Below are 22391 nucleotides of genomic sequence, written 5' to 3'. Positions count from 1 at the left end.
TGACTCTGATATTAGACCGCTTAAAGCTGTCCCAGAGGCTCCTTACACTATCTTCACACTTTCGGATTCTTTTTTCATTTTGCTTTTCCAATTGGGTGTTTTTTGTCGAATCTTTGGTTTGATTATTGTACTCCTCTGGTCTGCTATTGGGTATAATATTCTTTATTTCAGTCCGTGTATGCTTACTTTCTAATTTCTTTATCGTAGCATCGAGGGTCTCATTAGTTTTCGTGAGGTTCTGCACAAATTTATGGCAAGCCCTCAAAATTGCGATTCTTAGCTCCATATCCTCCATTTCTGTCATGTTTTTTTGTCTCCGCATCTTTTATGCTTTCTTGGTGCACCCCCTTGTGGTCTCTGTGCGCAGTCTTGTTCTAGCCAAGCCTTAATTGTTGTAGTTAACACTAGGGGGATTTGACCCTCAGGCCGGCTGGCTATAGTAATCAGCTGTGCGGAAAACTCTGTCTTCTGGGGAGGCGCTAATCCAGCCTTTGCCTGAGGCGATCAGCAAATGGCTGTGCGCAGGTTTTGGGCGGGGCGGGATCAACAGGGCGGGCGGAGGGAGCAGTTATGGCCACGCTCAGTCCCCTTCCCAGAGGCTCTGCTTCTCAGAACCCCGGCAGCCGCTGCAAACCTCGGAGAGAAAGCTGCCCTCAGGTTCCAACTGATGCCGGGTAATCCCGCTTCTCCCGTTTGAGTCTGGGTCCCTAGAGACTCGCCCGGATCTGGAGCCCAGAGTCTGAGACTCAGTCCCGACAGAAAACGACAACCGCGCCCTCAGCCACCAGCCCGCTTTCGCGCGCACCTCGGTACCTTTGTATTTTCCACACTGCGCCGCCTCTGAGCCTCGATTTGCTGTTCTCTTTCCTTCTAGTTGTAGAGTCTCTCTTCAGCCAGCCTTCCTGTGGTTCTGGGTGATGTCCGTTCAGTCTTTTAGTTGTATTTTTGAAATGGTTGTTTGCGGCAGCGGTCTCCGGTGTTTACCTACGCCGCCATCTTGGTCGACCTCTGTGATATCCTTTTATTAAAAAAAAAATCAGTTAATTAAACACAGAAAACCCAAAAGACAAAGCCTTAAGGCAGACTCGTACTTGAATCTATGGTAACAGCCTGTACTTCAAAGTGTTGTGTGATTTTACAGACAGAAGACCCTCCCCAGCAGCAGGGTTCTGGCTGGCATCTCAAGATGTCCGCCTCCAGTAGCTGTGTGACCTGAGGCCAAAGCCTAAAGGCCCCCTGCCTGCAGACTCTGCAGTCAGATGTCCTGAACTCGCACAAATAACCCTCCGGTTAGTCCCGGAGCAGAGCACCCAGAAAACGGGTCTTCATGCACCAGTCACATGTCGAATCAGAGCTGTGCCATCTCAGCTGCGGAGGGAAGGAAGCCGGGCTGTGCTGCTTACCTGGCAGTCCATCCGCAGGCCCTGAAGCTCCCCTTAGTCTTGTGTGAAAAGGTGATGGAGGCCAACAAGCCTGTGCTGGAAAAAACAGACACAGTCAGTCCAGTCCTGCGTTGCTGAATTCATCCCATCTACCAGTTACACATCGAGGGTCCCCGGTTTCCTAACTGCAGTCTAAGCCCAGATTCCTCCCTGTCCCCTTTGTAAGTAATTACATGTCCATAACTGCAGAGTCTGACACCACCCGGGTTCCTTCTCAGCTCTTTTCCTCGACTGCACACCAGATGCCTCACACCTCTGGGCTCCATCATCCACCCCAAGTGACACAATGGACGTAGTGCCCACTGTCCTTTAGGGTCTGAGGAGCACCACGTCCCTCTAATGCAGTGGTTCTCAACCTTCCTAATGCCCCGACCCTTTAATAGTTCCTCATGTTGCGGTGACCCCCAATGTCATTGTTACAAATTGAACATAGTTAAAGCATAGTGATTAATCACAAAAACAATATGTAACTATATGTGTTTTCCAATGGTCTTAGGGGACCCCCTGTGAAAGGGTCCTTCGACCCCCCAAATGGGTCGCGACCCACAGGTTGAGAACCACTGCTCTATTGAGCCCCTGCCCCCTGCCCCCTACCCAGCCTGCCCAAAGCTGAAGTGTGAGTCCTTACCTGTGGGCAGGAAGTGGTGGTCACTCCCAGAACATGGCCATTGGTCACGGGCAGAGCCCTGGATAAGCAGACCAGGGCGGGCTTCCTGTTCCACAGGCGTGATCCCCGTCAGCTTCCTCTCTCCATGGCCTCACAAGCCCTCAGCCCATCCCAGCCCTGCAGGTATGTAGGGCCCAACAGGTACAAAGACCGTGTGCCTCTCAGCTCACCACATAAACGCATGCGTGTGGAGGCTGTTACAATCGCCAAGGCACAGCACGAAGGTTGGAACGCAACACCATGTCCTGAGAGCAAGGCCCTGTTTCACTCTGACCTCAACAAACCACAGAAGAGAATGCACACAGCCCTCAGTGTGTTGCTCTATTGTTTATTAGCGACTATCAGTGCGGCAGGACAGCTCACAAACACGCTACAGTTTCACGAGACACAGTGCAGAGAGACAGACTAAGGACAACAGTAGCCTAGGGTCTTGGTGGGCGCATTCCTGGGGGCGGTGGACCTGGAAGATAAACAAGACCGCATGAGACAATCATCAGGGGCGCACCTGGAATCCAGGGGCCTGGGAGCCAACTCACCTCTGATCCCGGGGGGCGGGGGCCTCATTCCTGGAGGAGGCATGCCGATCGGAGTCCCTCGAGTAGGGGGAAGCCCAATGGGTGGGCCCATGGGTGGTCTCATACCCGGCGGAGGAGCCATAATGCCTAGGAAAACAGCAGGAATGACCAACAAATTCAAAAAATATGAACCGACAAAGCTGCAACCAAGGTGGCCGAGACGCCATCCGCCACTCAAACCCCCTGAAGCCTTGCCCCTGGACGCCAGGAGGCGAAGGTGGGCGTCTGTCCCCGGTTCCTGTCCATGATGCTCTGCTGCCAGACCCACACCCGTCAATTCCTTACCTGGAGGGGGAGTGGCCCGGCCCACAGGGGTAGGGGGTGTCCCCCGCCCTGGGGGGTACTGAGTCGGGGCTCCAGCAATGCTGGCTGTGGCCGCCACCGCGGCAGCCGCAACGGTGCCTCGTCCCTGTGGAGTCATCACCTGGAGAGGACGCCAGAGACACCGGTCATGCCCGTCCTCCCTCGTTCAGACAGAAGATCAATGGGGTGACGAGCATTCGACGTCTGACACCCACAGCCCTCCGTGCGAGTCCCATTCCCGGGTTAGAACACTGCTCCAGCACCAGCACCTCGTCTATCACACACGCCCCCACCGCACGGGCCCTGTGGCAGCTCCTCCCTGCGGCTGCCCTGTCTGAGCTCACGCCCACTCCTCTGGCTCTGGGCACGGCCCCCAGAGCATCAGACCTCGTTTCCTCACCTGCTGGGAGGGTCCCCCTACCCCTCGGACAGGGCCTGCGAGTCCCGCAGGAGCCTGTGGAATAGGAACGCCAGCTGGGACGCCTCTGCCAGCCGCCCTGCCAACCCCAGGGCCTCCTGCAGCCCCGGCCAGGGGGACGCGAGCGATGCCAGTCTGAAACCAGGAATAGCTTGAAGTCAAGGGATCACCAGAGCGACGCCATCCCCCCATAACCCCTGGCATCCTCCTATTTCCCACCCTCAGTCTCCTGTCCAGTTAAAGGACACCACAGGCAACTGCAGCTTAGCTGCTGATCCACCAAAAGGTGCTATTTTATGGGGCTGCCGAGACAGCAAACAGCAGCCCCCTTATCTCTGGGCACCCAGCAGTTCCGTGTTCACTACCAGGCGTGCAGTCAGATGGGGCACATGGGCCTAGGACCCCCTGTGCCTGCTGTGCTCGGTAGAGCAGCGCACCCTGTGCTGTCCCCACCCCTGTCCGCACCCCTGTCTGCTTGCCCTGCTCTGTCCTTACATCTTTGGGGGGAGGCCCCTCCACAGTCATGGACACCAGGTTCTCCCCGCGCAGCAGCACGAGGCCCAGCACCCGCTTCTCTTCTCGCTCGGGCTGCTTGGCGTTCTTTGGCCTGTGAACCGGAGTCTGTCTTAGTCACCTCGGGCCCGAGCGCACGCTCAAAGAGGACTAACCAAGGAAACAACACGCAGACCCTTCTCTGTGGGAGAGACACGACGGGCTGGGCTAAGACCGTCAGGCAAGTAAAGCCTCACTGTTGGGGAGGTTCTTCACACCCCGTTTAACTGCACTTAGTAAGTAACCCAGAAGCAAGGGGACAGTAATAAGCCCCGAGGGCCAGCAGATAAAGAGGCTGATGAACCACGTGACATCCTGGCCTCCCCTTCCCCATAAAGGGCCATGGAGATGGGGGGCCAGTGACCTCCCCTGTCAGCAGCAGGACTGCAGGGTGTTGCTATGGGAGAGGCCCCCAGGCTCCTCCCACGGAGCAGGAGGCTGGACAGACAGTGGCCTCCAGAGGACTCACTATGGGCAGATGGACCCTGTTCTGAGCAGAGTGGACAGAGAGACAGTGTCTGGCTGAGGTCCACCTGACCCTGGAGGTCAGGGCGTGCGGGGGCACCTGATCAATGATGATCAGGGATGTTTCTTCCTATTTCCCCCCCCACCCTTCCTCTCTGACAGCAACGCAAAATTAGAGACAGACGCCACCGCCCGCGACCACCGCCCGTGTCCCGTGAGAAAGCGGCCTTACTTGATCTTGCGGAACTCGTCGCAGTCGCAGAGGATCAGGTTCATGTGCTTGTCGAAGGCCTTGAAGGTGCCGATGAAGATGCGGCCGTCCTGCAGGATGCAGCGCATGCGGTAGTCGATGTGCTGCAGCATCTTGCTGCTCTTGCCCACCGTCTGCGGGGACAGGGGTTCGTCTTGTCCACAGCTGCCTCCCCTCCTTCCTGTGTCACCCCTGACCTTCCCCATGTGGACTGGGCCCCTCTTGCTGAGGACCCTCCTCCCCAGAACCTGCCTCTGCCCTGCCCCCTCCTGACCCCACCCCCCCATGGACTCCCATCCTGTCTAACCAGCAGCCAAAGGCACTGGTTCCTCACTCTCCTCCCAAGGCCTTTCCTCCTGCAGCTTTGCACCTGGTCACAGCGCCCTCCTGTCCCGCGAGGCACTGCCACCCCCACCCCATCTCTTGGGTTCCCTTAAGGGAGCAGTTCTCAATCTGTGGGTCGTGACCCCGTTGGGGTCAAAGGACCCTTTCACAGGGGTCGCCTAAGACCATCGGAAAACACATCCATAATTACGTATTGTTTTTGTGATGAATCACTATGCTTTCATTATGTTCCATTTGCAACAATGAAGTTGGGGGTCACCACCACATGAGAAACTGTGTTAAAGGGTCGCGGCGTGAGGAAGGTTGAGAACCGCTGCCTAAGGCCATCCTCATCGAGTGTGATTAAAGCCCCTTCCCCAGAGGGTCCTCTGAAATCTTTCTGATATGGCCAGCACCTTCTGTGGCCCTTTGGGGAGAGGACCCCCCCCCCCCCCCGTCTCTCTAGATAGACCCTCTCCCTGTTAGAGTCCAGCTGCAGCTGCCCAGGCTCTGGCTGACCTTCGCGGTGCCCTCCTCACCCCACCCCACCCCAACCCCTGCCAGTGCCAGGCTCACCATGGCTGCGGTGCCTCCACGTCCACGTGCACAGGAAAGTGTGGGATCCGAGACCTAAGGGGAGGCTACAGACAAAGGGGTGACGCGGGCTCTGCTACGCACAAGCAAGCTGGCAGGAGCTCCGGCAGAGGGGGCGCCTGCAGAGGAAAGCGGGGTCGAGCTGCCGCCATCCATTCGGCTCGGAAATCACTGGAAAAGGCACCCCTCAAACACTCCGCAGCCCCAGGCTCCCAGCAAACCCCAAGTCCTGCTCACCTTCAATGCGGTGTGTGGGCCTGAGTGTACATCTTCCCCACAGCCCCTCCTGCCACTGTGCCTGGTCCCTGCTGCCTCCCCCTCACCTCTCCACCCCTCACCCCCATCCACTGCAGCTGCCCAGGGTCCCAATGAAGCCTTTAGCTCTCGTTCTGCAGCTACTGTCTTGCTCTCCTTACAAGTGCTTTGAGTTCATGCCAAGTCATCTCACCTTAACAGTCTGATACCAGATTGTTCATAAAAATTCTTCCTCCATAACCTTGCTTCTCCCTGTCCACGTGGCTCCAACCCCTTTAATTCTAGCATCTACACCCCATTTAATTCTAGCTTCTCTCCCATCACCCCAGGTATATCCTGAGACAAGCATGACTGTGTGTTCCCATGTCTGATGTGCAATATTTAAAATAAAATTGTGTAAAGACAGTCCAATGAGCACGGTGAAACCCACAATAAAATGCAGTTCCTGGCCCAAACCCACGTGAGTACATGTTAGGCGACTAGTGATGATTCTCTATAAAGGCGCCAGCTACCTCCCCTCTTTTCTCTCCTGCCCCTAAATTTAGGCTGAGCAGACATCACTGTGCACAAGGACCAACTTGATGTCATTGGTGAAGGGGAACAAATGCCTGTGGAACAAGAGGGCAGAGGTCATGGCGTCACCTCGTGATGCCCCAGCAGTTGGTGCTCTTTCCATCACAGGGCACCTCGCCAATCTTGCACCCAGGTCCCTGATCTAACACCTGGCACCCTCACAAGTTCTCAAACTTCTGGAATGGACTTAGCAAACTGCATGAGAAACTTCTGCAGGTCAAAGCATGGCCTGGTTTTGCCAAGACACATTCCTTCGTGCTCATCTGAATTGGCAAAAAAGACCCTCACCATGAATGTGCAAAAAAAGTTTAATAAGTAAATAAATAGAAAACTTTTCCCTCCAGAGAGGATCGCCAGGTAAAACTACAAGCTTCCTCCTTTTTTGGCTGTTTATTCGTCAATAGGAAGATCCCAAAGTGCTCCTGCTATCAGCTCCTTTCGTTCTGATGGCCAGAGGCTGTCATCCTAGCACTACACCCTGCAGTGCCCGCCAGACCCTCACCCTCATTTAAGATGCCAATGAATCTGAAAAATACAGAACCAAGGCTCTATCATAGCAAACTAGGAAAATAATGAAATGTACAGCAGAGTGGACTATCATTTATTCACTGTAAATGATAATCATGCGATTGATGTAAAAAAATGACCAATCATGACATACGTGTCAGTGAAATAAATGGAAAGTAAATTAAGTTTTAAGAGCATGATTCCACCCCTACCTACATTTTCAAAAAAAAGCAAGTGGGAAAAATGAAGTTGGGGGTTTACTTTCCCATTTTATTGGCTATCACTCACATGCTTCAGATTAATAATGTAAAAGGAAGTATGATCACCGTTCACATGCAGAGCTGCCTTTAATGTGATTCTGGCCCTGGTCCTGGCCCTGGCCCTGACACCGAACCCCCATCCTGCTGATTTAATGCACCTTCTCTAACCTCCTCACCAGCCTCTACTCTCTGCCCCTCCTCCTGCCATGGTTGCCAAGGCAACCAGACCACATGCAAGCACATGGGTGTGGCCAAGTCAGGAACATGGATTGACAGGCAGGCAAGATGCTTAACTCAAGGCCCCTGCTCCGCCTGCAGGCCTCAGGGTCTGATTGACATGCTCTACGTAGGCACTGGCGTCTCCCTGACCAGGAGGCAGGAAACCCTAACTGCTTGTGGGCATGGCAGACCCCGTGCTCTGGGACGGGACAGGACCAGCCCCGCCTGGTGGGCTCTGTGGCCGCAGTGTGTGGGCACCACTGCACCAAGCTGGCAGGCAACTTCACAGGCTCGGGCATCTAAAATACTGTCTCCTTGGCTTACAACTGGAAATGTACCCATAAACAGGCTTTGTCATTGGAGTTGAAGAATAATATTTAGAAACAGAAAAAGAAATTGTGAAAGAAAACTCACCTGTAACCCCCTTCATCTCTGTTTCTAAAAAGCACATATTAAACCCTTTGCATTGAGGTAATTCCAATCTTAAATCAAAGTCACAAAGGAAAAACAAAGCATTAAATCAGAATTAAAACATGGAATGGATTTTTCCTAAAAATGCAAGCAACCAACAGAAAAAGACATACAGCAAATAAACGGACAGCACATGGCATCATGGGGAATGTCTTTATTACATGTCGCTGATGGCGTACATGGTGCGAACAGAAAGGGGAGGAGGGCCAACCAAAAGGCGGGGCACCGGCTGCGCCTGCTAATGAATGTGCTCCCCCCGCAGGGCGGGGCCTGTGCCTGCGCCACTGCGTGTTCCGGTCCCGCCCTGTGCCGTCTGCACACGCATGTGCGGTGGCTGTTTAATGCAGAGCAAGGCTCCGCTCTATGCAAACTGCCAGCGGGAGCGGAGGGTTCTAGAACATTCATTAGCAGCTACTCAGCGGGTGTCTGCGCCCTCCTGTCATGGTCACGTGCAGGTGGAGACTCCCCTATGAGCAGAGGCCGCGGGAGGGCCTTCCTGCTCCTGCGAGCCCCGCCCAGTGACACCCCCAGGCCCGCCCGCGGCCCCAGCCCCGCAGCCGCACGGGCCTCGCGGCTCAAACCTGCTCTGCGCTCTGGCGGGCGGCGGGCGCGGGCTCTAGCCGCCCCGGGGCGTCTCGGCCAGGAAGGCCTGGCGCAGCTCGGCCTGGAAGTCCAGGAAGTCCACCAGGGGCGCGGGCTGCCGCGGGGACGGGCGCGGGTTCAGCGGGCACCTGCGGGCACAGCGGGCAGTCAGCGGGCGGCCCCGGCCCCTCCCCCTCCCCCTCCCCGAGGGAGGAACCTGCCTCCCGGGGGCGTGGTCAAGTGGGCGGGGCCGTCCCCGCTGCCGGAGGCGCGGCCGCAGGGGCCAGGGCCCCTCCCCCCCTCCCCTCCTGAGTGACAGCGTCCCTGGCCCGTCCGCAGGGAGGGCGGGGCTCACACTCCCTGGGGGAGGGGCAGGCCCAGCACATGGGGCGCTGCGGGGGCTGGGGGTGCCCTGACTCCGGGTCCCCGGGCAGAGGAGAAGGGGCGCGGGGAGACTCACACGCGTGCGCCCAGCGATGCCGTCCTGCGCCGCTTCACCTGCACCGCCGCCTCGGGCGCCTGCTGCTCGGGCCGTCGCTGTGGCAGGCGGTCCCTGCGGGGGACGGGAGAGCGTTAGCTGCGCCGGGAGCTGCGACCCACGGGCCAGGTCCTGACCCCCCCACGAGGCGCCTTCACACCAGGGGACCTGGGGGTCAGAAAGTGAAGCACAAGTGGGGGGACACCGCCCTCGCCACCCCACGAAAGCCCGCTCGCGTTCTCTGCAGACGGAGCCTCGGCCCGGGCACTGCCACGTGGATGGAAAATGGCCTGAAAAACGTCCCTAATAGACTAGGGGCTTCGTTAGGGGAGAGAAGGCTTACATTCTAAGTGACAAGCCTGCCCGCGGGCGCCCCCTGGGAGGACGAACCGGAACAAAGGGAGGCGGGAGCCGCGGCCGCCATCTTAGGGCCTCGCCTGCCGCCAGCTCACAAAATGGCCGCCCAACATGGCCGCCAGGGGAGCGACACAAAATGGCCGCCCGCAAGATGGCCGCCGGCTCACAAAATGGCCGCCGCGGGCGCCAAACCCGCCACGTGGCCCTTCCTGTGGGAAGGCTCAGCAGCCCCTGGTCGAAATCTAACTTTTGAAAACCGCTGGTTCAGGGCGGACAGAAGAAAAGCACTTTGGGAGGCGGAGCTTCCCAACCCCCTGAGCCCTACGCTGTGACTTCCGTCTCCAGCGGACAAAGGGGCGCCATCGCCCCTCAGCCTGTCCTGAGGCCTAAAGCTTTGTTCTGACCCAGGTCCTTTCTAACAGGAGACCCTCCCATCGGACTTTTTTGTCTAGGAAGTGAATGTGAAAAGCCTCTGCTCTCCCCGTCCAGGTGGGGGCGTCTGGGGGGAACGCCTACACCCCAATCGAAGGGCTCAACCCGTGGAAGCCGCGCTCCCGCGGACCATGACGACGCTCCGCACCGTCCTCGTGGGAAAACCGCCCTCTGAACTGCAGGCTGCCCCTCGCACCCGGGCGCAGGGCAGTGGGGGCCTCGGGCGCACCCCACAAATGCCCCCGGGGCGGAAATGCATCCTCCGCCGGCCCCACACAGCAGCTGTTAATACAATTAATTAATAAAACACCAGGATGCCCTCTCGCCAACCCCCACACTTGCAAAATGCGTTAATTTGGAAAAAGCGAAACGTGTTCTGCCCGCACGTTGACGATCTTCCTTCACTGCATCGCACCCCCCCCAAACCAACATTTCACAGAATTAGGCATTTAAGGGGGGAAATGTTCTAGACACACAATGCAAAGTTTGTTTCCCAATAAATTTTTAAAAACCTGTCAATACACAGTAGCAGATTAAGATCCCACAATAGCTTTCCTAATTAAATTTCACAAACCAAAATATTTTCCCCCTTATATCCTCAACCCCCCCCCCAAAAAAAATCAGTAAAACCCAACTGCTGAAATCTCAATAAAAACCTGCAAACTGCAAGCGAAGGAGGCTGGGCGCGAACCCGCCCGCAGCTTTTCCCACAAACGTGAGAAAACCCGTTCGCTCGCCCAGAGCAAAACCCCGCGCGGAGGATTCTGGGGGCCGGGCCCGAGGCCCAGGACAAAGAACGGCCTCCCCTGCGCGGCCCCAGCGTGGCGGGGACAAAGGAGCCTCGACATCGAGGCCCGAAGAAGGTGTAAAATAATGTGTCCAATCGCCCAGAAGCACCCACTCGCCTCTACGGGGTCCCCGGGCCCCGCCCAGCGCGGGCTCCCGAAGCCCCGCCCCGCCCCCCGCCCCTCGCCCCGCCACGTCCTCACGGTCCTCCGGGGCCGCCACGCGGGGCCCATGGCGGGGGGCGGGCGACCAGGGCCCTCCCCGCGCCACGTCTCCCACGAAGCCACACGCAAACGGGAGGCGGGATCGTGTTTGACATAAAAAATGGGGGCCCGTCCTCGCGTCCCCAGCTCGGGCCCCGCCGCCCCTCCTCCCCGAGGACAAAGCGCCCAGAACAAAGCCCGCCAGGGCTGACGCCTTTTCTGAGTGAAATTCCTCCCCAGCCCCGCACAACCAGGTGTCCTGGGTGCGAGGGATGAGGGGAAAAAGGGGGAGACACACCTAAATCCTGAAAAAAAAAAACACCTTTAATAGAGCCCCCCCATATCCTTTCAAAGGACCTCTCCTGGCGCCCGCCCCCCACTGCAAGAATGATGCATCGCAGACGTTAATTTACAAAAAAAAAAACCCACGTACCCCCACTGACCCGGGCCGTTCCCCTGCATTTCGGCTTCTCCCCTCGGCTCTCTCCTTGATCCCCTACCCCCCTTAAGACCCCCCTCTGGAAAGGTGACGTCATGCACGGACTCCCCAAAGACCGAGCGCCGCTCGGGACTCCCAGGGGTGACTCCGCGTGGAACCCCAAACCTGGAAAAGGGAAAGTGTTATGGGCGGGGCCGCTACGGGGAAGGTTGTTGGATCCACTCTGCAGAGAGAGAACAATTAGTTAGGGCGCTCAGGAGGCACTCCAAGGGCAAACCTGCAAAAATGAAAAAAAAGAACTTTGTGGGGAGTCAGAAAACCGGCTGCCTTACCTTCCTCGCTCTTCTGGGTGCTCGTCCAGGCGGGCAGCGCACGCAGGCGTCGCCCCTGCACAAAGCGCCCGCCTCCTCGCCTTCCGCATTGTGCGGCGGGGAGGGGCTGCCGCGTGGCAGAGGCCGCGCCAGCTCGCGTGCATCCTGCCGCCTCCCTCCCGCGACTGCGCTGCTGCAGCCGGGGCAGCGGCTTTAAAGAGGCGATGGGCGTGGCTGCGCGCCGCGCGGGGCGGAGCCTGCGCAGAAGCCCTCCCCGAAGCCCGCCCACTGCAGTGCACTGCGCCTGCGCAGGACCGCATCCTCTGCCACTGCGGCACTTTGGAGAGGGGGGCATCAGCCCGCCCCTGAGGGCCCGCCCCCTCGGCTCTGCGCAGGCGCAGGGCGCCGCACCTCCCCCACTGCGGCACTGGGAGCGGTGGGCGGCGGTCCCCCTGCCTTTGGCGCCTGCGCCCTGCACGCCCCGCGCCACTGCGGCAGCGGCCATCTTTGAGGCGCTGCACAAAGGCTGAGAGGCGCCACCCAAGTCCGCGCACCCAGCCCGCCTTTGGACGCCTTATACCCAAAGCCTTTGTCCCCGAAGCGGCAAACACTAGCCGGGGATCGCATGCCCGAAACACTGGGCACGTTCTCGCGACGCCAGGAGCCAGCTCTGCACACCGAGCTCCCAATCGCTCACTGAGTCCCTATTCGCACACCGAGTCCCCGATGGCACACCGAGTCCCCATTCGCACACGGACTCCCCAATCACACACCGAGTCCCCATTCGCACACCGAGTCCCTATTCGCACACCGAGTCGCTATCCCTCCACCGCAGGCACCATGCGATGGAGGATCCCGGAGCCAAATATAAACACGGGAACCCTTTCCCACGGTTGCGGCCGCCCCTTCTGCGCAAGGGGGGGCACTAGTTCGCCACAACACAGAATGTCCCCCTGGGTCCCCGACAATCGGACCTTCTCTCCGCAGTGACGTCAGCGCAAGGCGGGCGGGCGGCCGTCCCGCCACCGCAGCCACCGCCTTGGCAACCCCCGAACCGCAATCGCACCTCCGCCGCCACCGCAGCCCCGGCACCGCAATCGCACCACCGCCACCGCGGCCCCTGCACCGAGCGCCTCCGCCAAGGCGCCGCGGCACCATCCCCGCCGGAGGACCGGGTCCCCTCGCCAACCCCGCGGTGCCGCCTCCTCCGCGGGGCGCTCAGCCCACCGCAGCCGCCGCTCGCACCTGGGCATCACCCGCCGAGGGGCTCGCCGACCCTCCGAGCGCCGCTGTGGCTGCCCCTCGCCGCCGGGGCCATTATGAGCGCCCACGCTCCGCCCCCTCACGCCACCGCGGTCAGCCCACCCGCATCCCCCTCCCCGCGCCCGCCCACCCGCCCCCTCCCCACCCCGCCCCCGCCGCCGTGGCAGGGCCCCCCGCCCCCACCCCGGGCCCGCGGGCTCAAGGACAAAGGGACGCCCCGCCAGGGGCCCGCCAGGAAGCCGCGCTTTGCGCCCCAGGGCCCCGGGCGCCATCCCATTACGCACAGCCGAGCCGCGCGCCGCCGGGCCCAAGGGGACCCCGCGATCCCCCCAAACAAAGGCCGTTTCGGTCTTGGGTTCCCCCCCCTCCACCCCCGTTTAGACCGCACACCGGCTCCCGCCACCGGGGAGGACGGGACCCAGGAGGGGCCGTGCCGCGGGCGCCCGAGGCTGACCTGGCCCGGTCCATGGCGCCGCCGGCCGCAGCTCACACCGAGACGTCAGGCATCTCCGGCGGCCGCTCCGCTCTGCGCGGGGTTCGCCGCCGCAGCGCCCCCAGAACGCGCCAGCCGGTCCCGTCTGCGCAGGCGCCCCCTCCGCACCCCCGAACCCCCGCGGCCCCGCGCGTGCGCGGCAACTCGCCGCAGTGCCGCCTTCTTGCCGCAGAGCCCGGCGCCTGCGCGCTGCCCGCCGGCGATCGCAAGGCCGGGGGCCGGGGGCCGGGGGTCCGCCCGCCCCGGGGGCACCCCGCCCCGGGGGTTCAGGACAATGGCTCCCCGGTTTTCGGTGCGTGTCCCACATTCAGGAAATCATCATTCCTGTTTCCCCGTAAACGTCTGCGGGCACTGTCGGCCCTTATGCGCCGCCGCCCACCCCGAGACCCACCCGAGCCCGGTGCCCTCGGTGCCCGACAGCGATGGACGCCGACACGCGAGGCATTGCAATCCCCGCCCCGCAGAACCCAGAACCCACAGGTCCCCCGTGTTCCCATTCAGCGAGATCCCCCCCGCCGTTCCCCTTTTTTCTACTTTAAATTGTGCAAATGAATGCCAAGACCATCGATTCCATCAAAGTCGCCAACCACCAAAAAAAGGGAGGGGGGGGGGGGAAAGAACTTAGATCCCTTTATAAAACAAGAGCCTTTACTTGGAAACATTCGAATGTCTACCAACAATCCAGGGACGGGAGGCACAGCACTTCCCTACAACACGAGTGAACAAGGATTTACCTCCCCCACCCGCACCCCCAAGAGTGCCCCTGGGGTGTCACGGGCGCTTGGGAACCAGGATGTTTGCATCTGCATTGCCTGGGACATCGTCCCAAGCCCCAGGGGAAACTGCGCCCCGGATTCCACAGGCTCATCTGCATAGTGTTTTGCATACCTTTCCCTTTTTTCTCAATTGTCCGTTGGGGATTAAGTGGCTCGGACCCCTTCCCCATCCCCCCAAGCTCGCGGCAAATGATCTCACACCCAAGAGACTCCCCTGGAGGGGTCGGTCACTGTGAAAGGCTGGGGACCGTGTGCCTCGGGGGAGGTGGTTACAGTGAGGGGCAGAAGGAGAAGAGTGGGGGCCCGCTGCCCTCATCAGAAATATTCCTATTAATCCTGCTCTGTTCACCCCCATGGTTCTGTCCCGGTTAGAGAAAAGCCCGTTCCAGGCGGGGACGGGGCAGGTCGGAATGCAGCCCACCCTGTTTTTCCGAGAACCGCTTATCATCAGGGAAAAATTTGCAGCCTCGTGGCTGAAACTACCTGGTGCCAGAGGCGCCTGGCCTTTGCAACCCGCAGCCCCTATGGCCTGGAATCTGGTCCTGGGGCGCTGGGAGGCACCCGCCCTGAGCAGACCAGCCCGCAGCCCGCATGGCCTGTGACCTGTAACCTTTCCCTCTGGCCTGCTTTTCCATATCTGCAATTCCTATGGGCGCACGTAATCTTTGTCCTTCTACCCAAAAGAAGCAGCTGGCTTATGGTGAGGGCCTGGGGTGGGGGGTGTTTGTGGCTGCCCAGAGGACTGGAATCAGCACTCACCTAGGATCCAACCCCGTCTGATCAGTGGCCTCAAGCAGTGACCGGCAGCCAGGACCCCTGGGCTGTCTGGTTACACCTCCACTTCCATCCCCTGGGCTCACCCTGAGCCCCAACCCCAATGGTTATCTCCCCGAAGGGATAGACAGAGACAATAAAATATAATACGGCGGGCGTAAAGAAGGAAGGTTTAGGCCAGGGGTCCTCAAACTACGGCCCGTGGGCCACATGCAAATACAAATATTGTATTTTTTCCCGTTTTTTTTTTTTTTTTACTTCGAAATAAGATATGTGCAGTGTGCGTAGGAATTTGTTCATAGTTTTTTTTTTTTAAACTATAGTCCGGCCCTCCAACGGTCTGAGGGACAGTGAACTGGCCCCCTGTTTAAAAAGTTTGAGGACCCCTGGTTTAGGTTGAACCCTGGGAATGATCAATGTTGCACAGTTTTTGACGACAAAAAAAAAAAAAATTGCCCTTTCTAGTAGTTCTTACATTTCAAGGGAAGTAACATGTGAAGGTGTTTAGAACGTGACACCCCCAAAATATGCCTCCCTGGCCTAGTGACGACTGCGAGGCAATGCCCTAGGCATAGGAAGTCCACTCCGATCACGGGGATGGCTAGGAAAACTCGATGGACAATCAATCAATCGTGTGTGGATGGCTCTGTGGGCACACACACTGAGAGAGCAGGAAAGCACACACCTCTACAGCCCCCTGGGGACAAGCCCTGGGGCACAGACGCAGGTGGACTCACGCTCTAGCTCTGACGGCAATGCCTCCTTGGGCGGACTGGCTTCCGGTGCCTTCTTTTCCTGCCTGTAAGATGGGACAGGCTGTATGGATGGCAGTCCGTGATTGTTGACGATTAACTGAGTCAACACACACATTTAGAGCAGGGTCTAGACACGGACTACACGCTCTACGGGGAAAGCAGTATGGAGTTGCCTCAAAAAGCTAAACATGGAACTCCCGTTTGACCCAGCAACCCCACTTCCAGGACTATATCCCAAGGAACCAGAAACACCGATCAGAAAGGACATAGGCACCCCTATGTTCACAGCAGCACAATTCCCCATAGCTAAGATTTGGACACAGCCTCAGTGCCCATCAGCAGACGAGTGGATTAGAAAACCGTGGTCCATCTACACAATGGAATACTATGCTGCTGTAAAAAAAAGAAGGAATTCTTACCATTTGCAACAGCGTGGATGGACCTGGAGAGCATGATGCTGAGCGAAATCAGTCAGTCAGAGAAAGAGAAATATCACATGATCTCACTCATTTGTGGAATAAAATGAACAACAGAAACGGATGAACAAACGTAGAGCCAGGACTTCTTCATCTTCAAAGCCTTTTTCCAAATACTAAGTAATTAGCAAGATGACACATTCAATAGGTGACATGTGCATAGCAGCACAATTCACCATAGCTAAGATCTGGAAACAGCCTAAGTGCCCATCAGTAGATGAATGGAATAGGTGACATGTGGACCACAAGTTTTCCTTTTTCAAAAAATATGACTTGTTTATGGTAAACTAAGTACATATTTTCTTCTTGCTGCTACCAAATACCATAATTTTTTAAACATTTATTTATTTTTTTTAAATATATTTCATTGATTTTTTATAGAGAGGAAGGGAGAGGGATAGAGAGTTAGAAACATCGATGAGAGAGAAACATCGATCAGCTGCCTCCTGCACACTCCCTACTGGGGATGTGCCTGCAACCAAGGTACATGCCCTTGACCAGAATCGAACCTGGGACCCTTCAGTCCACAAGCCGAAGCTCTATCCACTGAGCCAAACCGGTTAGGGCACATTTCTTTATTGATTAAGTTATTACATGTGTGTCCTTATCCCCACATTACCCCCGAGTCCCCCCGCTCATGCCCTCACCCCCCGGGTGTCTGTGTCCATTAGTTAGGCCTATATGCATGCATACAAGTCCTTTGGTTGATCTCTCCCCCTGACCCCCACCCACCCCTACCTTCCCTCTGAGGTTTGACGGTCTGATCGATGCTTCTCTGTCTCTGGATCTGTTTTTGTTCATCAGATTATGTTGTTCATTATATTCCACAAATGAGTGAGATCATGGGATACTTATCTTTCTCCAAATGGCTTATTTCGCTTAGCATAATGCTCTCCAGCTCCATCCACGCTGTTGCAAATGGTAAGAACTCCTTTTTTTTACCGCAGGGTAGTATAATTTTTTTTATCTCTCCTACTCATTGTGACTATCTGCTCAAGGTCATTAACATAAGAATATTTAGCAAAGGTGAAAGGCTTACCTTAAAAACGAAGGGTACATTATCTCTGTCCTTAATGATATACACCAGGCCTTGTGAAGAAAGTATTTACAGTTAGTTTCAATTAGTGCAAGGAAACAAAATTACCGTTTGCTGAGCAAATAAATTGTCTTTATTGTTTTCTCTATCTTCACTGCTGTCAAGTGCTGACTGACTTGGCCCATTCTAGAATTCTCTGCTGTTTTACTGTATACTTTCCCTTGGTTCTTTGGAGACATTTTTTTAATCTCATTAACAAAGTGGTGGAAAATAAAATACATCTGAATAGAATAAATAAATATTAAAACTTAAAAAAAAATAGAGCCAGAGGAGAAAAAAATATTTCAGAATGTAATAGAAGTAATCCTGTTATTTGCAGATTTTTAATATTTCCTACAACTTGTGTGATATTATACTATGTTAGCACAGTTTTGGTTAACATCATTATACTTAAAATCCTTTTTTTTCTTGAGATATTAATGTTCATTGGATGTAATATTATTATATTTCAGATTAAAAAAAACAACAACACTCTACAGAAGGGTTGGCCCTTAGGATTGTACCTCCTATGACAGTGGTCCTCCCACCTGGAAATGAGCGAGCCCCCAGAATGTTAGGAGAAGTGACGGAAACACGAAAGATCACATGTTGATGGAATCCACGTTTATGAGACGTGCACAATGGGCAAACCCAGGGGGACAGAAAGCGGATTAGTGGTGGGTGGGTCATGGGGGAGGGACGGGTGCTGGGTTCTCTTTACGGGATGGTGAGAACGTAGGGGTGTCTGTCAAACACTCACTGTGAGGACCCCACACACACCCAACGGTGTGATTCTGAAGAAAGCAGGTTTTAGGAGGTGGGCATTCTAAATGGCTATTTTCAAAATTCCACTTGAGGGACATTCTACAAAAACTCCTGCCTGGTGACCACTTAGGCTTGTCCAGGCAACTAAATCTGATCATACTGAGTGTAAACTGTCGTTGAAAAAAAGTGAAATTAAGACCACAAAACACAAAGTCTTCTCACAAGCAAGAAGAGATCTGAGCCCTGGCCGGTGTGGCTCAGTGGATCAAGCGTCAACCTGTGGACGGAAGGGTCCTGGGTTGGATTCCGATCAAGGGCACATGCCCAGGTTGTGGGCTCGATCCCCAGTGGGGTGTGTGCAGGAGGCAGCCAATCAATGATTCTCTCTCATCATTGATGTTTCTATCTCTCTCTCCCCCTCTACCTTCCTCTCTGAAATCAATAAAAATATATTTTAAAAAAAAGAGCCCTAACCGGTTTGGCTCTGTGGATAGAGCGTCGGCCTGTGGACTGAAGGGTCCCGGGTTCGATTCCGGTCAGGGGCATGTACCTTGGTTATGGGCACATACACAGTGGGGAGTGTGCAGGAGGCAGCTGATCAATGTTTCTCTCTCATCGATGTTTCTAACTCTCTATCCCTCTTCCTTCCTCTCTGCAAAAAATCAGTAAAATGTATTTTTTTTTAAAAAAAAGAAGAGATCTGAGACTGGTGTGCTGAAGGTACTGTGTGATCCTGGAACAAGGAGAGGACATGATGAAGAAACCAAGGACATCTGAATGAAGTATAGAGTTCAGTTAATAATAAGATTCCAACATATTGGTTTAGTGACTATAACAAATGTACCACAGTAATGTAAGATGTTTTATATATATATACACACACACACTGAGTGGCCAGATTATTATGACCGGCCAGATTATGATGACCACCCCATCAGTACTTCATTGACACTTCCAAAAATACTGAATATTAAAAACTTCCTAAGCCAATACTCTCAAGGTTTTATTATTCTTATTATTTGCATAACTAATTCACTTCATTGTACTGATGGGGTGGTCATCCTAATCTGGCCGCTCAGTGTATATGTTACAGGGGATCTCTCTGAAATAATTATGTAGATATAAAACTGTTCTAAAATAAAAAAAGTTAATTAGGAGGGGGAAATGGTCAGAAAGGATTTTTTAAAAAGTCCTAGAAAGGTCACCATACAAAGGAGAGGAAGATTGGCGGACAGGGATGGCAGGGAGACAACATCCCATGGGGGGATCTCTGTAATTCTTCTCTTTAAAGGAAGGTTTCAGTCGTTGGGATTTGGAGATGGTAACAGAGAAAAGGCAGACGAGCAAATGGCACAGAAAAGGTTGCTGGGGGGACTCTGTCCGTCCCAGACGCCATCCTGTATGAGGTTAACAGAAAGGAGACAAGAGGCTCCGTGTGCAGTATCATTAGTTAATGAATGACTAACCGACGACATCAAGAAACTCATAGAAGCCAATCAGGATTTCTTTACTAAGAAGGGGGTTTCAGCCCCGGCCGGCCTGGCTCCGTGGTTGAGCCTCGACCTATGAACCAGGAGGTCACGGTTCGATTCCCGGTCAGGGTACAAGCCGGGTTGCCGGCTCCATCCCCAGTGTGGGGCGTGCAGGAGGCAGCCGATCCATGATTCTCTCTCATCATGGATGTTTCTCTGTCTCTCTCCCTCTCCCTTCCTCTCTGAAATCAATAAAAATATGTACATATATATTTTTTAATATATTTTATTGATTTTTCACAGAGAGGAAGGGAGAGGGATAGAGAGTTAGAAACATCAATGAGAGAGAAGCATCGATCAGCTGCCTCCTGCACACTCCCTACTGGGGATGTGCCTGCAACCGAGGTACATGCCCTTGACCGGAATCGAACCTGGGACCCTTGAGTCCGCAGGCTGATGCTCTATCCACTGAGCCAAACCGGTTAGGGCAAAAATAAATATATATATATATATTTATTTATTTATTTATTTTTTTTTTAAAGAAGGATGTTTCAGAGAACAGAGTGCTGGGGTCCGTGCCCAGTGTTTGAGGAAGGTTGGCTCTCTCTCTTCTCTCTCTCCTGCACCGGCATGGGGACTCGCCGCCCCGTATCCCTCTGGCTGCAAAGAACAAAGAAGCCCAGGCTCAGACCCCTCGGTGGAAACCCATCCCCCAGCCGGGACCCACCCCAGCCCCCTCCCCCACCGGAAGTGTGGGGACAGACAGGGGGAGGATGGAGGACGAGAAGAAAGCAGTCACATTCCAACCACCAGGTCTGCAGAGTCTAAACCACCCCCACCCCACGCCGGCCCCCAGGAAGATCTGCTCGGTGGGCCAGATCTGCCTCCATCCCACCCTCAGCCGTGGTGTGGGATCCTTTTTGAAACAAAGCAGCAAAGAAAAGCAGGGAGAGCTTGGTGCACACACTGGGTGTGTCCTCAGACACCGGGGTTGGTTTTCGGGGGAAAGTTTGGGGGAAGAAAGGAGGAGAAGAGGGTTGTCCCTTTTGTCTGAGGGCGGACTTCTGTCCCTGAGGGTTTTTCTTAAACCGTGACACCCCGAGGCCGCGTTCACAAGCCCTTGATGGAAAGCGAGTGCTGGACTATGGCGTTTGCACTGAAATGGCAGATTGAGTCCTGCCCCGTCGTGAAAAAAAAAAAAATGTATGTGCTGCTCTGGGAAAACGAGACTTTTGGAGGGAGGGCGAGGAATCCTTGGACACAAAAGAAACACAACCCTCTTACAGCACCAAGGATGACATCAGGGTAATGTTAAAACATAAAACAAGGTGGGGAGGGGTTTTGTGTGGGCGACCCCAGAGGATCCCCCCAGGCTACCTCTGCTGCCATTAGGACTTTTGTGGGAGTCTTTTAAATACGTTTGTCTTAAAAAAAAAAAAAAAAAAGTTGAAAAATGAAAAGGAAAGATAAAAAAAAAAAGAAGACAATAAAAATGTAGTTGACTTCAATAAAAAGCATTTCAGGTAACATGAAAATAAATATTTTTATGAAACAACAGCTTTGGAAATTTCATTCCAACGGCTCAGAATTAAGACAAGCAGAACTGAAAATTACAAAATTCCGAGACGGCAAAGGATTTTGAGTGACGGACAAAAATAAATTTTGTGTCAGAATTATCGACGAGATAACGTTGTGAGCGGGTGCCACGCGGGTAACCGTATCGGGAACGATACCCCAGAGACAGGGAAGGCCTTTTTCGGGCAAAATGACAAGTTCAGACGCGGAAATTCAAGGCGATGCGGCCGTGGGGACGGCGAGGTTTGATGCCTGCGCTCCTGGGAGCCCCTCATTCTGTTGAGGTGTTTCCTACCCCCACCCCTCTCGTCAGGGGCCGAAGGAGAACAGTGGGGACCAAGCTACCGTGATGAGAGAGATGGATCTGGCCCTGTTAACCGCACACATTCTGGCCTGGCCGGGGCTGGTGGGCCCCGGGACATGGGAGCCCCCACGGCGGAATGCGGCCCGCCCTCCTGTCCCGAGAACTGCCATCATCACGGAAAGATTTACAGCCTCCTGGTCCCGGAGGCGCCCGCCCTTTCAACCCCGAGCCCCTGTGGCCTGTGATCTGGGCCCCGGAGGCGCCAGGAGGCACCGTCCCTTTGCAAACCCCACCCCCCTCCCCCAGCCCGCATTGTCTGCAACCTGTAACCTTTATCCCTCGCATACTTTCCCGAGCCTGTCATTCTGCCTGCTGCACGTCCGCACGTACCCTTTGTCCTTCTACCCAGAAGAAGCAGCTAGTTTATGGGGGTGGGGGGTGTTGGGGGGGAGCAGAGCAGATTTCCAGGAGGACCTGCTGCTCGCCCCCTCCAGCCGGCAGGACTGGAATCAACCCTCCTCTGGGATGCGACCCAGTCTCTGCTGAGAGGGCTCCAGGAGCGAGAGGCGGCCGGGACCCCTGGGTTGTCCGGTTACACGTTCACAGACCGGGACACGGAGGCCCAGAGAGGTCGGCAACCGCGCTCCAGGTCACACGGCCCCCGACGACTGACCTCAGCCACCTGGTTCCCCTGGCCTCGCTGTTCGGGCTGTTCGGGCCGTCATGACTGTCCGCGATGGGGGGTGGCGACCCCCTTCATCGTAAAGCTTCGTCCCACGAGGGGGGCTTGGGCAAACCCGGACACAGGCTTTAACCACCCGGACGGTCACTCAGCTGAGGTCCCTTTCTTTGCAGCCGGACTACGGTTTGAACAAAGGAAACCCACCCTCACAGGCTACCGGCCGTTAGAAACACAAAACAAAACAGGCGGTTGAAGCACAAACACTGTCCTTATCGTTATAGTCGAAGGGGGTAGACATGTTTGGGGGACACATTCTGGGGGGGGGCCCGTGTCCCCTTGAGCAGCGGATAACTCGCTAATGTTTGCTCCTTCTCGGGTTTCACGGATTTGGAGGAATGCGGGGAGCCAGGCTCAGCTTGGAACAAAGACAACGGACCCACTAGCCTTTTCTTTTTTTTTTTTTTTTATGGGGATACTTCAAAGATAAGCGTTTACAGCCCCAAACCGGCAACAGCTGG

General features: G+C 55.4%; 1 protein-coding gene and 1 long non-coding RNA gene across 3 annotated transcripts in view; both read right to left on the bottom strand.

Annotated features, from left to right (window-relative positions):
• The window catches only part of LOC138998525 (uncharacterized), a 34794-nt gene extending 32804 nt beyond the window's left edge, over nt 1-1990 (bottom strand). Inside the window, exons 1-2 of the long non-coding RNA XR_011469181.1 lie at nt 1404-1990; nt 806-1018 (exon numbers count right to left, since the gene is read on the bottom strand). This is a non-coding gene — a long non-coding RNA (uncharacterized lncRNA). The remainder of the gene's footprint in view (nt 1-805; nt 1019-1403) is intronic.
• Nucleotides 1991-2421: 431 nt separating this feature from the next.
• SNRPN (small nuclear ribonucleoprotein polypeptide N) lies at nt 2422-13285 on the bottom strand. 2 transcript variants are annotated; one of them, XM_070400677.1, is made up of 10 exons: nt 13181-13285; nt 8918-9010; nt 8457-8606; nt 5573-5709; nt 4655-4806; nt 3901-4012; nt 3388-3540; nt 2970-3108; nt 2646-2771; nt 2422-2569 (listed from the first exon to the last, which is right to left on the bottom strand). In XM_070400677.1, exons 4-10 carry the CDS (start codon nt 5573-5575, stop codon nt 2532-2534), a joined length of 723 nt encoding a protein of 240 aa, XP_070256778.1. In that variant the 5' UTR covers nt 5576-5709; nt 8457-8606; nt 8918-9010; nt 13181-13285; the 3' UTR covers nt 2422-2531. The 2 variants fall into 2 exon arrangements, with proteins under 2 accessions (XP_070256778.1, XP_070256779.1); XM_070400678.1 differs by having other exon boundaries at nt 5573-5637.
• Nucleotides 13286-22391: the final 9106 nt, after the last annotated feature.

This window comes from Myotis yumanensis, unplaced genomic scaffold (assembly GCF_028538775.1).
Source record: "Myotis yumanensis isolate MYYU_CA2020_CCGP unplaced genomic scaffold, mMyoYum1.0.hap1 SCAF_20, whole genome shotgun sequence".
NCBI classification, from domain to species: Eukaryota; Metazoa; Chordata; class Mammalia; order Chiroptera; family Vespertilionidae; genus Myotis; species Myotis yumanensis.
This window is presented reverse-complemented; position numbering and strand designations above follow the sequence as displayed.

Bases quoted from the DNA above. Each gene is read 5' to 3' on its own strand.
- SNRPN (XM_070400677.1), bottom strand. The intron at 3,541-3,900 runs GTAAGGACAGAG...TCCTGGTTTCAG, and splicing joins AGGGGCCTCCCCCCAAAGAT to ACTGGCATCGCTCGCGTCCC. The intron at 2,570-2,645 runs GTGAGTTGGCTC...TTTATCTTCCAG, and splicing joins CCCGCCCCCCGGGATCAGAG to GTCCACCGCCCCCAGGAATG.